At 44.4% G+C, this 16,149-nt stretch overlaps 1 protein-coding gene across 1 annotated transcript in view; it reads right to left on the bottom strand.

The window, feature by feature from the left end:
- Window positions 1-1,758, bottom strand: part of TMEM120B (transmembrane protein 120B) — a 41,282-nt gene extending 39,524 nt beyond the window's left edge. Inside the window, exon 1 of the mRNA XM_035016950.1 lies at window positions 1,569-1,758. Coding sequence (XP_034872841.1) covers window positions 1,569-1,637 — 69 coding nt within the window. The 5' untranslated portion in view covers window positions 1,638-1,758. The remainder of the gene's footprint in view (window positions 1-1,568) is intronic.
- Between the last annotated feature and the right edge of the window lie 14,391 nt (window positions 1,759-16,149).

Consider the following 16,149-nt stretch of genomic DNA (forward strand, 5'->3'; position numbering starts at 1 on the left):
TCCTGGGATCGAGCCCCGCGTTAGGCTCCCTGCTGAGCAGGGAGCCTGCTTCTCCCTCTCCCTCTGCCTGCCACTCCCACTGCTTGTGCTCTCTCTCTGACAAATAAATAAATAGAATCTTTAAAAAAAACAACAAAACTCTTCTCCCACTCCCAATCCTAACACCCCTTCCTGACTCCACAGCTGAACATGACCTGACAGCCCAGTAAGACAAAGTGTTAAGAGGCAGCTGAATCTTCTCGATGGGACTGGAGCCAGAAGGATCCCCTGGGAATTGGATCGGCCCCCAAGCCCTGGACCTGAAGGAAAGGGCACCAACCCACACATGCTGCACAGGCCAAGAAAGGCATACCGGTTCTGGATTCTTTTTCTCTGCTCATTCCTAGAATAGACCCCTCGCCCCCACCTTCCTGCTCCGTCTCTGCTGCACCCCTCTCTTTAAACATCAGGGCCTACTGCCTCAGGTCCAGAAGACCCATCACAATCAATCTCCTCTCCCCTCCTCTGGACACTGTAAGAGGCCCACCAACTGAGACGAGAGGTACATGGACAGGGAAAATGTCATTGCTCCAGCCAAGGATAGGAAGAAGTGGGGTGGAACTGTGCAATGTGATTTCAGGCAAACAGAGCCCAACTTCAGAGAAAACAAACACAATCTAGTTGCTGGAGAGGAAAAAGCCCCATCTCCCAAACTGGTCCAGGAGTCCCTCTTGGCCAACCGCAAGGTTTCATATGAGGTATCTCTAGTCACCTGAGTTGGTAGCTGAGACCTGTCTGAACCTCCTTTCAGTAACAGTTCCTCCTGCCAGGACCCCACAGGGGCAATTTTCTCAAGGGACCTCTCTTACATCTGCCCTCACCCTACCCGGCATAAGGTCCTGGGCCAGATGGGTGAGGGCTGGGAGCAGCCTCTATCACGGAGGTAGGCAACCCAGCTGTCAAAACTGACAGATGCCATCCACAACGCCAAACTCAGCCTGCAGCAGCGGCACAGAGGAGAGCACAGACAACAGAGCCTCAAAGACGCAGAACAGGGGTCCCTAATCCCTGAGCAAACCCTAGGGGTTCAAGGTGAACGGCTCCCAAGCACATCTCTCAAAATGTAGTTGCAGAAAAGAGGGCTGCCCCACCAGAACAGAGAAGTTGGGCTGCCAAAAGCAGGTGGACGGGGGTGCGGTTAGGCGAGACCCCTGCGGAGGTGGGGGCTGGGCTGTACTGTCAGTCCCAGCACATATCTGTCCCCTCAGGCCTCCCCCACATGACACACCTGGAACTTCCCCTCAGAGGCCACAGACCAACTTTCTGCAGAAAAGGAGGTGCGCGGAGCAAAGAGCCGGTGCGAAGGCGGGGTAATGGGGAGCTTCGACCTGGCGCCCCAAGTGGATGAAGAACTGAAGTGCTGGGAGACAGGAGGGTGCTGGCCCACGAGGACCACCAGCCCCCCAGTGCCCAGCCAGAGGCAGCCGCCTGGACCCTGATGGTCCCCACCGCCCCGGCTGGGTTAGCAGGAAGGGGAAGGCACTGCACCGCAGGTAGCAGAGTTGCGCGACCAGGTGGCCCGGCCCTACCTGCAATTCCTGAAATTCTCCCTCCAGCTCGTGCCACTCGCGCTCGCAACGCTCCAGCTGGCCGGACATGGTGCGGCGGTGCGAGGCGGCGGCGGTGGCAGCTCCCGCAGCGCGGCGCGGGCGGCCACCAGCTCCCCAGCCCGTCCGCCCGCCGGCCGCCTTCGGAGGCACCAGCTGTTCCTGCGCAGCCGGAGCCACGCGCGCACCTGACGTCACAGCCCCCGCCCCAGCGCCCGCCCCACCCCCTCGCCGGGAGGCAGGCCCCCGCGCATGCGCACGCACCGCCCCTAGCTCCGCCCCCGCGCGCCCGCGCGCCGGCTAGTTTTGCGGGTCTTGGCAGGGTCTGTTGCTGCCCCCGTGAGAATGCTTCTGCGCTTCGGATCTCTCTTAGCTGAGGCTGGGGAACTGGTCCACAAGCTGCATTTGCAGAGCTGATTTTACTTAGATTGTGTTTATTTGGGATGTCTGGAGTCGGGAGGAAGGAAGATTTGGGGGAGGTGAAAGCTCACCACCCCTTGGCATTGCCTAACCAGAGCCAAAGCCAACGGCCTGGAATGCTAGAACTGACATTGATCATCCAGCAAGGTCGCCAGGCAGGGCGGGGAAGCGCAGAGAGGGACCCGTCGTCTTACCAGGTCATGACTTACTGCAAAGAATACATCCTAGACTCCTGCCCCCTAAGATTCTGCGTGACTCTCTTGACAGCTGTCTGTCGCTCATATGACACCACTGCCTCCCTCTCCCTGCATGGACCTAACAAGATCTATCCCTGCCTAGCTTCCCAGTCACATCTCCTATCTCACTCCCCCGGATCAGTACTTCCTGACACGGTTTTTTCTTTTCCTACCCTTGAGGGTACATTCCTTCTAAATCTTTATATGGTTGCCTTTGTCATCATTCAAGCCTTAGTTCCAATGACACATGTATTAATTTCCTGGGGCTGCTGGGGCACCTGGCTGGCTCAGTGGGTAGAGCATGCAACTCTTGATCTCAGAGTCCTGAGTTCAAGCTTCACATTGGACATGGAGCCTACTTACAAAAAAAAAAAAAGGAAGGAAGGAAAGAAATTAAAGAAAAGGAAAGGAAAAAAGAAAAGAAAGAAAAGGAAAGGAAAGAAAGAAAGAAAAGAAAGATCCTGGGTCTGCCTTAACCACAAATTGCGCTGTTTAAATACCACAAACTGCGCTGTTTAAATACCACAAACTGAGTGGCTTAAACAATAGAAATGTATTCTGTCACAGTTCTGGAGGCTTTGAAGTATAAAATCAAGGTGTCAGCGAAGACATGCTCCAAGACTGGGTAAAATCTTTCCTTGCTTCTTCCTAGCTTGTGGTGGCCCTCAATCCTTAGCATTCCTTGGCTTGCAGCTTCATCCCTCCAGTCTCTGCCTCTGTTGTTACATGGCCTTCTTCCCTGTGTGCTTGTCTCCGTGTCCTCTCCTCTTATAGAGACACCAATCTTACTGGATTTAAGGGTCCACTCCAGCATGACCTCACCTAAGTTGAACTAATTACATCTGCAAAGACCCTGTTTCCAAATAAGGACAACCTTCTGAGGTAATGGGTATTAGAACTTCAACATATCTTTCTGGGGGACACAATTCAAACAGTAAAAACACCTCTGGAAAAAAGACCTTTCCTGAATACCCAGAGCTTCATGCCTCCTCCCAGTCACTTATATGCCACCTGTCTTATTTCCTTCATATAAGCTACCGTTGTGTGAAAGTGTTTGTCTCCATGCTGGTTGTATGAATCCCTCCATGGGTATATAATCTGCATGAGATAAACTCAGGGATCTTTTCTCTGTCTTGGTCATCATCATATCCCCAGAGTTTGGCACACAGTAGGCCCTTAATATTTGTTGAAGGAATAAACATGAAAGATCATCTACTGCAGAGGTTCTCAACTTTTGGGGTTCACAAACCACTCTAAAAACTCTGAATGGGAAATATACACATAAGCACACAGAGAAATATTCAGAATTCTCAACTGATGCCTGAAGAAAAGTGTGACTTATTCAAGATTCCCAGCTAATTAAAGACCGACTTTGAATTATGATTTTCATCCCTGGAGGTTGGAACTTCAGCATATCTTTGGGAGGCACAGTTCAACTCATAACAATACCTCTCAACAAAAGTGAAACAAGGCTTGTTTGCATGCCTGGTTATTGCTGATGGAATGTCAGGCATTGTGAATTTTACCTTGTTGATTAGTTCCCTTCCTCCACCCCTTTTTCTTCTCTTTCTCCCCACCTTCGTCCTCCCCCTCCTTTTGTATTTCAGTTTCCCTAAAAATATATATTTTTTTAAAGATTTTATTTATTTATTCATGAGAGACAGAGAGAGAGAGAGAGAGAGGCAGAGGGAGAAGCAGGCTCCCAAGGAGCAGGAAGCCCGATGCGGGACTCGATCCCAGGACCCTGAGATCATGACCTGAGCCGAAGGCAGACGCTTAACCATCTGAGCCACCCAGGTGCCCCTAAATTTTATTCTATTTTTTTATTTTTTTATTTATCTGAGAGAGAATGGGAGACAGAGAGCATGAGAGGGGGAGGATCAGAGGGAGAAGCAGACTCCCCGCTGAGCAGGGAGTCCGATGCGGGACTCGATCCCGGGACTCCAGGATCATGACCTGAGCCAAAGGCAGTTGCTTAACCAACTGAGCCACCCAGGCGCCCCCCTAAAAATATTTTTGAGCTTTACATTAGACGCAGTTACTTGGAAACAATTTTATCCTTTCAAATCTTGCTTTTAACATTTACCTGGGACTAAAACAGTGCTCAGTCTAGAGCTGATTTTTCCCCACTACGTGAGGCAAGACCAATACATCATGAAGTTTTCAGTCTGGCTGGTGGGACGAGGCACTATTCCTGGGCCAATGTGAGTGCTATACACTCTTACTTCTAATCATTTTAGGTGGTTCTTTCCTTGGCCTCAGGTGGTTGTCCTTGCATACATGTTGACCAGCGCTCAGCTGACTGCTGGAGGGGGTTCAGTGGGCCTCTGGATTCTCTGTGTGCAGCTGTTCCCTCTCTACAATTCTAACCTCCTTGGCCCCCCCGGACTCTCAGCTCTATCTTCTCAACTCTGGGGGTCTGCCAGGCTTCACCTGGGATCCCCCTCCCTGCACCATCGCCTGGAAACTCTCTCAGGACAATAAGTGGGACAATGGTAGAATAACTCCTACAATTTGTTTCCTGTTTCTCAGTGACCCCGTCCTCTGTTGACTGATGTCCAGTGTCTTGAATAAAAAACATAATTTCATGTATATTTTCCCCATTTTGTGGTTATTTCAGATAAGAAGGTAAATCTGGGGGCACCTGGGTGGCTCAGTCGTTAAGCGTCTGCCTTTGGCTCAGGTCATGATCCCAGGGTCCTGGGATCGAGCCCCGCATCGGGCTCCCTGCTCTGCAGGAAGCCTGCTTCTCCCTGTCCCACTCCCCCTACTTGTGTTCCCGCTCTCGCTGTCTCTCTCTCTCTCTCTGTCAAATAAATAAAAATCTTAAAAAAAAATCTATATAAAAAGAAGGTAAATCTGGTCCATGTTACTGTATCTTGGCCAGAAGCAGAAGTCAGCATAATGCATTTGGGGTCCGTGTGCATCAACAGTTTGTTTCTTTTTTTCTTCTGCTGAGTATATTTCATTGTGTGCTCGATTTACTTCTCCATTCTTTATCCATTCACCGGCTGAGGGACATTTGCATTGTTTCCAGTTTGGATTGATTATGAATAAAGCCACTATAAACATTTATGTAAATTTTTTAATTATGAAAAGGACAATTTTACGTTAAAATCCAAACTTTAATTTTTTTTTAAAGTAATCTCTACACCCAGCTTGGGGCTTGAACCTACAACCCTATGATCAAGAGTTGCAGGCTCTACCAACTGAGCCAGCCAGGTGCACCTAAAATCCGAACTTTTACTTTCTTTTGAAAAATGGGAAGATCTCATCACACTGGGCTCACATTCCTGCATAGCAATGGACTGGAACAGAGTAAAAATATCCCCTTCACAATGGGCTTGCCACTTGCCACAGTCATCACCATGCTCAACTGTCTTGCCCCAGACTACTTCATGTATTTATGTAAACTGTAGTCCTTGGGGCCACCTGAGTTTGAGACTCCCACTATAATATGTCATGAAAATTACAAAACCATATGGTGAAAAAACAGAAACAAGTTTACTTAATTGGGGTTAGTGGAATCAAAAAGGAAACACAGGGCCTTGAAGGATGAGAAAAGTGTCACCAAGCAGAGGATTTGGGAAGATGCCCCTCCACCTCTGCTGGCAGCTACTCAGTCCAAGCAGGTCCATCTGCCCCAAGCTACCTGTGGGCGGGAGAGGCTGGGCCTGTCCCCCAGGGAGGTCTGGGCAGGTGCACCTTATCTGCAGGCTGGCCAGCTGTCAGGCTGCAAATCTAAGGGACTGTTCTCTCCGTGGGATCAGGACTCTGTATGCATTATTCACGAGCCCTTTTGTAGATGGCAGGGGCTGGCCACCCCAATCGGCATAGCCAGAAGTATCAGATCTTACCTGGCTGCCACCCTGTCCTGGTTCCTGCCCAAAGTGCTTTCAGACTCACTTGTCAGCTCCCTGGGACTGGATCTGGCTCTGCTTAAGGACTTTGATCACGAGGGGTGAGAAAGTGTGTTATCCTCCTCACCCCCTGCCCACACCACCAGGCGGAAATCTCTCCTATTTGTTCTCTTTAAGGCACTCTACTTAGGAATCTGTCAGTCTGAGACTTTGTACAACCAGGTGGGAAGAATCATAAAAGTAGCAAACACATAACGCTCACTATGTGCCTGGTGCTCTTGTATATACTTCATGTACGTGCATTAATGTATTTAGTCTTCAACAGCCTTGAGGAAGGATCTCTATTCTCCCTGTTTGACAGGTGAATATTTTAAGGCATAGTTTCTCCACCTTTTAATGGGATCAAGAACTACCTTCTGAAGATCTCATTAAATGCAGATTCTGATTCACTAGGTGCTAGGAAGGGCCAGTGATCCTGTAATTCTACAAGCTCCCAGCCAATATCATTGGTCTGAGGACCACATTTTAAATAGAGAGAGTCCAAGTTGCAGAGAGGTGAAGTAACTTATCCAAGACCATCCAGCTACTTGAGCATTACAGGATGCCAAGAGCTAATTCTAAAAAAAGAGCATCTGTCCAAGGAGAACTGAAAATTCCACGGACTTTCCCTTCATCTGCTTCCCACAAATGCCCTTGCTCAAAATAGTCCCCAAAGATTTTAACAAGCAATTTGGGCAAAGATGTTTATAGCAGCACTTTTTATAAAGATTTTATTTATTTATTTGACAGAGAGAGAGAGCACAAGTAGGCAGAGAGGCAGGCAAAAGGAGAGGGAGAAGCAGGCTCCCTGCTGAGCAGGGAGCCCGATGCAGGGTTCGATCCCAGGACCCTGGGATCATGACCTGAGCTGAAGGCAGCCACTTAACCAACTGAGCCACCCGGGTACCCCAATATAGCAGCACTTTTTAGACCGCTGGAAACATCCCAAATGCCCCACAACAGGGAAACGGTGAAGTAAGCTGTAGTCTGTTTCATATAATACTATATGGCTGTTAAAATGATCAAGCTGTAGTCTATTTCATATAATACTATATGGCTGTTAAAATAATCAGTATGGGAACTAAATGGATGCCTATAAACAGGTATATTAAATTGTGTTAAGTAAAAAAGTAGAGCCCCAAATACTGTGTATATACTGGTTAAAGGCACATGGTCATTCCTGCACCCTGAAAAAGATTGGGTGAATTTAGTATAACAGAAATAGTCCATCATGTAAATTGATGGAATTTTTTTTTCCTGAAATGTTTTTCAGGTGTTTGATAGAAATTGTAAGCCCCTATCTTTCTGTTCATGGCTTTTTTTTTTTTTTTTAAGTTTTATTTATTTAAGTAATCTCTATGCCCACCCTGGGGCTCGAACTCACAACCCTGAGATCAAGAGTCATGCGTGCTCTTCCGACTGAGCCAGCCAGGCGCCCCAGTTCACAGGTTTATAATGTAAACAGCAAGCATTATTATGAAATTTCATTGGGGCGCCTGGGTGGCTCAGTCGTTAAGCGTCTGCCTTCGGCTCAGGTCATGGTCCCAGGGTCCTGGGATCGAGCCCCACATCGGGCTCCCTGCTCTGTGGAAGGCCTGCTTCTCCCTCTCCCACTCCCTCTGCTTGTGTTCCCTCTCTTCCTGTCTCTCTCTGTCAAATAAATAAATAAAACCTTAAAAAAAAAAAGAAATTTCATTTATTTAGTGTTTACTCTTCAGGTATCAAAATGCCCTTTCTATCCTTGTTCAGTTATTTGCATTACTGCACCTAACTGGGGCTGAAGTCCTGGCTGGAAGGGCATGTGATTTCTTTGGCCCAGCCAAACCCGAGTTCAAACCCCAGCCCTCCCACTTGTCAGATGCATGACCTTGAGTCCATAATTCGCCTTCTCTATAAACAGGGATTGCTCTCGTAGTACTGTCGTGAGGATTAATGCATTGATGTAGATAAAGTGCCCAACACTATGTAAGTACCAGAAAGCACTGATATATTTGGGTTTTCAAAAAAAATAAACATTTTATTTTGGGATACTTTTAGATTTACAAAGCTGCAAAGAAAAGTACAGACAGTTCCCACATACTCTTCACTCAGTTTTCCCTCATGCTGACAATTTACGTAACCATGACACCTTTATCAAAACCAAGAAATTTGGCGCCTGGGTGGCTCAGTCAGTTAAGCATCTGCTTTCGGCTCAGGTCATGATCCCAGGGTCCTGCATCAGGCTCCCTGCTCAGTGGGGAGTCTCCTTTTCCCTCTGTCCCTCCCCTCCCACTCGTGTGTGCTCTCTCTGTCGCAAAAATAAATAAATTAAATCTTAAAAAAAAAACACACAAGAAATTAACACAGGCATATTACTATAAACAAACCTCCAGACTTTATTCAGATTTTTCCAGTTTTTCCATTGATGTCCTTTTTCTGTTCCAGAATTCAACCTGACATGGCACTTAGGCTTCCTGTCTTTAATAGTCTCCTATCTCAGTGTTTCCTTGGTTATCATGACCTTGACAGCTTTGAAGGGTAATATATATTGTTGTTGTTTTAAGTAAACTCTCCCAACAGGGGACTCGAACTCACAACCCTGAGATCAAGAGTCGCATGCCTTACCGACTGAGCCAGCCAGGTGCCCCTATATATTGTTTTAATAATAGCTTTATCGAGATACTGTGATGATTAATTTCATATGTCAACTTGACTAGGCCACACAATGCCCAGATGTCTGGTTAAATGTTATTCTTGGTGTGTCTGTGATGGAGTTTCTGGAAGAGATTATTTGAATCAGTAGATTGAGTAAAACAGACTGTCTTCCCCAATGTTGGGGGGCTCATCTAATCAGTTGAAGGTCTGAATACAACAAAAAGGTGGAGAGAATTCTCCCTCTCTCTCTGCCTGACCACTTTAGCTGGGACATCAGTCTTCTACTGCCGTCGGACAGGGATTTACAGCATCAACTCTCCTGGGGTGTTTTTTTTTTTACCTCTCCTGGTTTCTCAGACCTTTGGACTTGGGCTAGAACTTTTACCATTAGTTTTCTGGTTCTCAGGACTTCAGACTCAAACAGGAAGTACACATTTTGCTTATCCATTCATTGGTTGATGGCAATTCAGGTTGTTTTCACTTTTTGGCTATTGTGAACAATGCTGCTATGACATTTGTGTACAAGGTTTTGTGTGGACATGTGTTTTCTTTTCTCGTATTATACCTAGGAGTGGGATTGCTGAGTAATTTCTGTGTTTCTCTTTTTTTTTTTTAAGATTTCATTTATCCATTTGAGAAAGAGAGAGAGAGAACGAGTCGGGGGGGGCGGGGAGGGGGGAGAGGGAAAGGGACAAGCAGACTCCCTGCTGAGCACAGAGCCTGACACAAGGCTCAATCCCAGGACCTTGAGATCATGACCTGAGCCAAAGTCAGACACTTAAACCGACCGAGCCATCCAAGTGCCCCTGTGTTTAACATTTTGAGGCACTGCCAAACTGTTTTCCAAAGTAGCTGCCCATTTTACACCCTCACTAGCAATGCACGAAGGCTCCAATTTCTCCACATCCATGTCAACACTGCTTATTGTCTGTGTTTTTCATTTTAGCCATCCTTACAGTTTTGTATGGAGTGTATCTCATTGTGGTTTTAATTTTGTGTTTTCTTAATCGCTAAAAATGTTGAGTGTCTTTTCATGTGTTTATTGACCATTTATATATCTTCTTTTGGAGAAATGTCTATTCTAATCCTTTGCTCGTTTTTAAATGGGGCTATTTCCCTTTTTTATTGTTGAGTTGTAAGGGTTCTTTATATATTCTGGATACAAGTCCCTTTCATATACACAATTGCAAATATTTTCTCCCTTTCTGTGATTTGACTTACATACATATAAAAATTTTTAACTTATTTAACAATCTCAGACTTAAGGAAAAGCTGCAAGTACAGTACAAAGCACTGATTTTTCAACCCATCTGGGTGTAGATTTAAAAAAAAAAAATTTATCCTTTCTATTATTAATTTTCTAGTGAAAATTTCCCCAACCTCCAATGGCCAGAGATGCGCAGAAGGAAGTGCTTGATAAAGGTTTAGAAACTGAACACTTCCTAATTCACCTCAAAAGCCGAATGCCATCTCAGAATACAAAAGGAATGTATCTGTAGACACCCTTGCTGTCCTCATTTGTTGCAGACACAAAAGCCCTATATGATGAGTCCCAGCCATTCCTACTATTTTGAAGGTCCTCTGTGAAACAAAAGGGAGAAAACATCGAGCGTCTATGTTTTTCTTTGTTCGATGCATTTGAAGAATGAAGTCTAACAGTTTCCCAGTGAAGCCGTATGTACCAGATTCCTTTGTATGATGGAAGATATTGGAGGAAGATTGTAGATAATAGGAAATTCACAAAAACGTTTTCCAATGACTAGGCGGAGTGTTGGCTGCTTTTTAGGTTTTTGTTTTGGTTTGCTTTTTAGGCTACAAGATTAAGTCTTGTTTCATTGCACCACCTGCTGGCGACTTCTCAGAAATTTCTGTTTCTTCCAACAAAAGGCAAAAAGGCTTGTTCAACAGATTAACAAATATTCTTTTTTCTCCCACCTAAAAAACTACCATTCACAGAGTATGGGTGGTAGAACTATTTCAATGCTCTTCATCTTTAATAAAACAAAACAATTTCCAAATTTCCAACAATAACCTTTTTATTGTGACATATATATATACACAGAAAAGTACAATTTTTATGTAGTTTAAATAAATTATAAAGAGAATCTGTACAACTAAGACCCACATCAAGAATAAGGTTGCCATCACTCTAGATAATCCCATGTCCTTCTTCCCTAATCATAACTTTCTCCCTCCCTCCCCACAAAGGTAACCACTACCTTGATTTTGGGATAGTCATTTCAGCATATACTACTTCTAGAACCAGAAAACAACTGAAGTATTAATTTTTAAAAATAGTGTAAAACTTGGGGCACCTGGGTGGCTCAGTTGGTTGAGCGTCTGCCTTCAGCTCAGGTCATGATCTGGGGGCCCGGGGAGTCTGCTTCTCCCTCTGCCCCTCCCCCCACCATTCTCTTTCTCTCAAGTAAATGAATAAACACTTTTTAAAAAAGTGGTATAAAAATTTTGGTGTAGCTATTTAATCTGAAAACTTATGTGATTATTCCTGCATTTGACACATATCTACTGAGTTCAACATTGTTATAGTCATTGGGGAATAAAAATTAAATCATGAGATACCATTTCACACCCACTAGAATGGCTAAAGTTAAAAAGACAGACAATTGGGGTGCCTGGGTTACGCAGTTGGTTAAGCATCCAACTCTTGGTTTCGGCTCAAGTCATGATCTCAGGGTTGTGAGATCGAGCCCCACGTGTGGGGCTCTGCGCTCAGTGGGAAGTTTGCTGGAGAGTCTCTCTCTCTGCCCCTCCCCCACTCTCTCTCACTAAAATAAATAAATCTTAAAAAAAAAAAAAAGACAGACAATACAATACCAGGGTCACCTGGCTGGCTCATTCAGTAGAGCAGGTGACTTTTAATCTCAGGGTTGTGAATTTGAGCCCCACTTTGGGTGTGAAGATTACTCAAATTTTTTTTTAATTTTTAAAAACTTATTTTAGGGGCGCCTGGGTGTCTTAGTAGGTTAAGCGACTGCCTTCGGCTCAGGTCATGATCTCAGGGTCCTGGGATGGAGTCCCACATGGGGCTCCTGGCTTGGCAGGGAGTCTGCTTCTCCCTCTCCCTCTGTCCCTGCTTGTGCTCTCTCTCTCTCTCTCTCAAAGAGATGAATAAAATCTTTAAAAATACGTATTTTTAAAAAGACAATACCAAATGATGGCAAAGATATAGAGAAATTAAAACCCTCATAATGTTACTTGTGGGAATGCAAAATGGTGCAGCCACTTTGGAAAACATTTGGCAGTTCCTCAAGAAGTGACACATGGAGGGAGCATCTGGCTGCTCAGTTGGTAGAGTGTATGACTCTTCATCTCAGGGTTGTGAGTTCAAGCCCTATGTTGGGTGTAGAGAGTACTTTAAAAAAATAATAAAATCTTAAAAAAAAAAAAGTCACCCATGGACTAATCATCTGACCCAGTAATTCCACTCCTAGGTGTACCACTGAGAGAAAACATATGCCTACACAAAAACTTGTACACAGATATTCATGGTAGCTTTATTCCAAATAGCCAAAAAGCATAAATAGCCCAAACGTCTGTCAACTGATGAATGAACAAAATGTGATATACCATATCATAGAACATTATTCTGCTATAAAACAGAATGGTGTGTGTGACGACTGGCTGCCTTAGTCAGTGAAGCGTGCGACTCCTGACTCTTGGTGAACAGTTCAAGCCCCATGCTGAGCATAGATATCACTTAATAAGAAAAATTAAAAACAAACCAAAACAGAACAAAGTACTCACACATGCTACCACATGGAAGACCCTTGAAGTCATTATGCTATGTGAAAGGAGTCAGTCACAAAAGACCATATAACTGTGCACTACCATGTATATGAAATGTCCAGAATAAGCAAATCCATAGAGACAGAAAGTAGATTAGTGGTTGTCAGAGAATGGGGATGGGGGAAGGGGAGAGACAGTGACTGCTAAGGGTGTGAGGTTTCTTTGGGGGATGATGAAAATATTCTGGAATTAGATAGTGCTGATGGCTGCACAAGTCTGTGAATATACACTGAATTGTGCACCTCAAAGAGTGAATTTTATGGTAGGTGACTCACATCTTAAAAGTTGTTACAAGTAATATATATTTTTGGGTGCCTACTATGCGCCAAGCACCATGCTAGGCACTGGGATTACAATAATGAGCAAAGCTAGATAGAGCTCTTATTCATATGTAATGTATGTCATATTAAATATTGCACCACACAAAAGATACTGGAAGATCATCTAAGGGAAGGCAATACAGAAGTATAGAAGTATTGAATCAATATGTTGTACACCTGGGCGCCTGGGTGGCTCAGTTGGTTAAGCGACTGCCTTCGGCTCAGGTCATGATCCTGGAGTCCCGGGATCGAGTCCCGCATCGGGCTCCCTGCTCGGCGGGGAGCCTGCTTCTCCCTCTGACCCTCCCCCCTCTCATGTGCTCTCTGTCTCTCTCATTCTCTGTCTCAAATAAATAAATAAAATCTTTAAAAAAAAATGTTGTACACCTGAAACTAATAAAACACTATGTCAATTATACTTCAATAAAATTTTTTTAATTAAAAAAAAAAGAATTATGAGATGAACACCTCCCATGTAACCACAACCCAGGTCAAGAAACAGAACACTGCCTTCCAGCTATAAAACAAGTAAGTCACTGGGGGCACCTGGGTGGCTCAGTCAGTTAAGCATCCAACTCCTGATTTCAGCTCAGGTCATGATCTCATGGTCTTGAGAATGAGCCCCATGCTGGGTTCTGTGCCGTGTGTGGAGCCTGCTTAAGATTCTCTCTCCCTTTCCCTCAAATAAATAAATAAGTCATAGGAATATAATGTACAGCATAGGGAATATAGTTAATAATATTGTAATAACTTTGGGGCACCTGGGTGGTTCAGTCAGTTAAGCGTCTGCCTTCAGCTCAGGTCATGATCCTGGGGTCCTGGGATCGAGCCCAGCATCAGGCTCCTTGCTCAGCAGGGAGTCTGCTTCTCCCTATCCCTCTGCCTGCCACTCCCCCTGCTTGTGCTCTCTGTCAAATAAATAAGATCTTTAAAAAAAATTTTTTTAATACATAAACAAAAATTTTGAATTTTTTTAAAAATAAAAAAAATCATTTAAAAAATAATGATATTGTAATAACTTTGTAGGGTGACGATTGGTAGCTAAACTTATCATGGGGATCATTTTGTAATGTATAAAAATATTGAATCACTACGAGGTACACCTGAATAGGATTTTGTATGTCAGTTATATTTCGATTAAAAAAAAAGAAATAGGGGCACGTGGGTGACTCAGATGGTTAAGCGTCTGCCTTTGGCTCAGGTCATGACCCCAGGGTCCTGGGATCGAGTCCCGCATCGGGCTCCGTGCTCCTTGGGAGCCTGCTTCTCCCTCTGCCTCTCTCTCTCTCATGAATAAATAAATAAAATCTTAAAAAAAAGAAAGAAAGAAAGAAATAGAACATTGACAACCCCCAAAGAGTCGCCCAAGCTGATTCACAATCCCCTTCCTTTCCCCAGAGGTAACCACAATCCTATTTCTTTTGCTTTTCCTTGTAGTTTTTACTATTTATCTTTGCATCCCTAGATGACATAGATTTGTTTTTCCTAGCTTCGAAATTTTCTAAATGAAATTATATTTTATTTTCTTTTTGTTGTTTATTTTTATGCTGGTCTTCTTGCATGCAACAGTATGTTTAAGACTCATCTATGCTGGGGTGCCTGGGTGGCCCAGATGGTTATGCGTCTGCCGTCGGCTCAGGTCATGATCCCAGAGTCCTGGGATCGAGCCCCACATCAGACTCCCTGCTCAGCAGGGAGCCTGCTTCTCCCTCTCCCTCTGCCTCTCATGCTCTCTCTCTGTCTCTGTATCTCTGTGTCTCAAATGAATAAATAAAATCTTAAAAAAAAAAAAAAGGCTCTACGCTGCATATGACTCTAATTTGTTTTCGCTGTTAGGATGTTCTAGTGCGTGAATAGCACACAAGTGGTTTACCCTTCTATCACTGATAAACAGTCAGGTCACTTCCTGCTCGGGATGTGTACAACAATGCTACAACAGCTTCGTGTCTATTTATCCTGGCACACAGCTAGTTCATTGCCATTCTTACCTTTAACTGCACCAGATCATACCAAAGTGTCTTCCAAAGCGGTTCACACTCCCTAAAAGAGTTCGAACCTTCTGCCTTTTTGAAGTACTTTTGAAAAGTCTATTTCATTTGGCTGATGGCTTACAAAAAATCTAAGTGCATTTTCAGGAAAGCCGCTATTGGGCTATTTGAAATGGGGAGGAAGAGAGACACCTGGCTGCCTTAACCAAGGCCAACCTAGATCAGCCACCTGAAAATAAATAAGCTACAGAAATGCTTATTGCTGTATGCCACTCAGAACAGGTTGCTGTTTGTTTTACTACAAAAGCTAAATGAGACAATCCGGGATAGGGAACAGATTTATGATACAGAACTCTTCTTTGGAATGGCACCTAACATCATGAAATTTTCTTATTAATATTTATACTTACGGCCTGCTATGGTCTAAATGCCCTATCCCCCCAAATTCACATGTTGGAACCCCAATGCCCAATGTGATGGTATTAGGAAGTGGGGCCTTTGGGAGGTGATTAGACCATGAGAGTGGGGCCTTCATAAGTGGGATTAGTGTCCTTATAAAAGAGACCCCACCATGTGAGGGGCGCCTGGGTGGCTCAGTTGGTTAAGCAACTGCCTTCGGCTCAGGTCATGATCCTGGAGTCCCGGGATCAAGTCCCGCATCGGGCTTCCTGCTCGGCAGGGGGTCTGCTTCTCCCTCTGACCCTCCTCCCTCTCATGCTCTCTGTCTCTCATTCTCTCTCTCTCAAATAAATAAATAAAAATAAATAAAAATAAAAATAAAAATAAAAATAAATAAATAAATAAAAATAAAAGAGACCCCACCATGTGAGAATACAGTAAGAAGTCTACAACCCAGCTGACCATGCTGACACCCTTATTTTGGACTTTCAGCCTCCAGACTGTGAGAAATAAAATTCTATTGTTTATAATACCAGCCTGTGGTATTTTGTTCCAGCAGCCTGAAGGAACTAAGGCAGAGCCTAACATTTTGAGTAATGAATGAGGTCCCTATTATTTGCAACACAATTTCAATTTCATTCATCAATATAAGTGTAGCTATGTATTGTTGCTACATATATATATGAGAAAACATTTGGCCTTCAAAGTCAAAAAATATTTATTATCTTTACAGAAAAGACTTGCCCAATGACAATTTTCCCTCTGGTTCTGGGAGGTGGGGGTCACTTTCCCTGGACAAAAGGGAAGCTCATACATTTGGAGATCTCGTATCAAGGAGAAAAGGGCATTGAATTTCAGTA

This window comes from Mirounga leonina, unplaced genomic scaffold, assembly GCF_011800145.1.
Source record: "Mirounga leonina isolate KUSES-001 unplaced genomic scaffold, KU_Mleo_1.0 Mir_171, whole genome shotgun sequence".
In the NCBI taxonomy this organism is placed as follows: Eukaryota; Metazoa; Chordata; class Mammalia; order Carnivora; family Phocidae; genus Mirounga; species Mirounga leonina.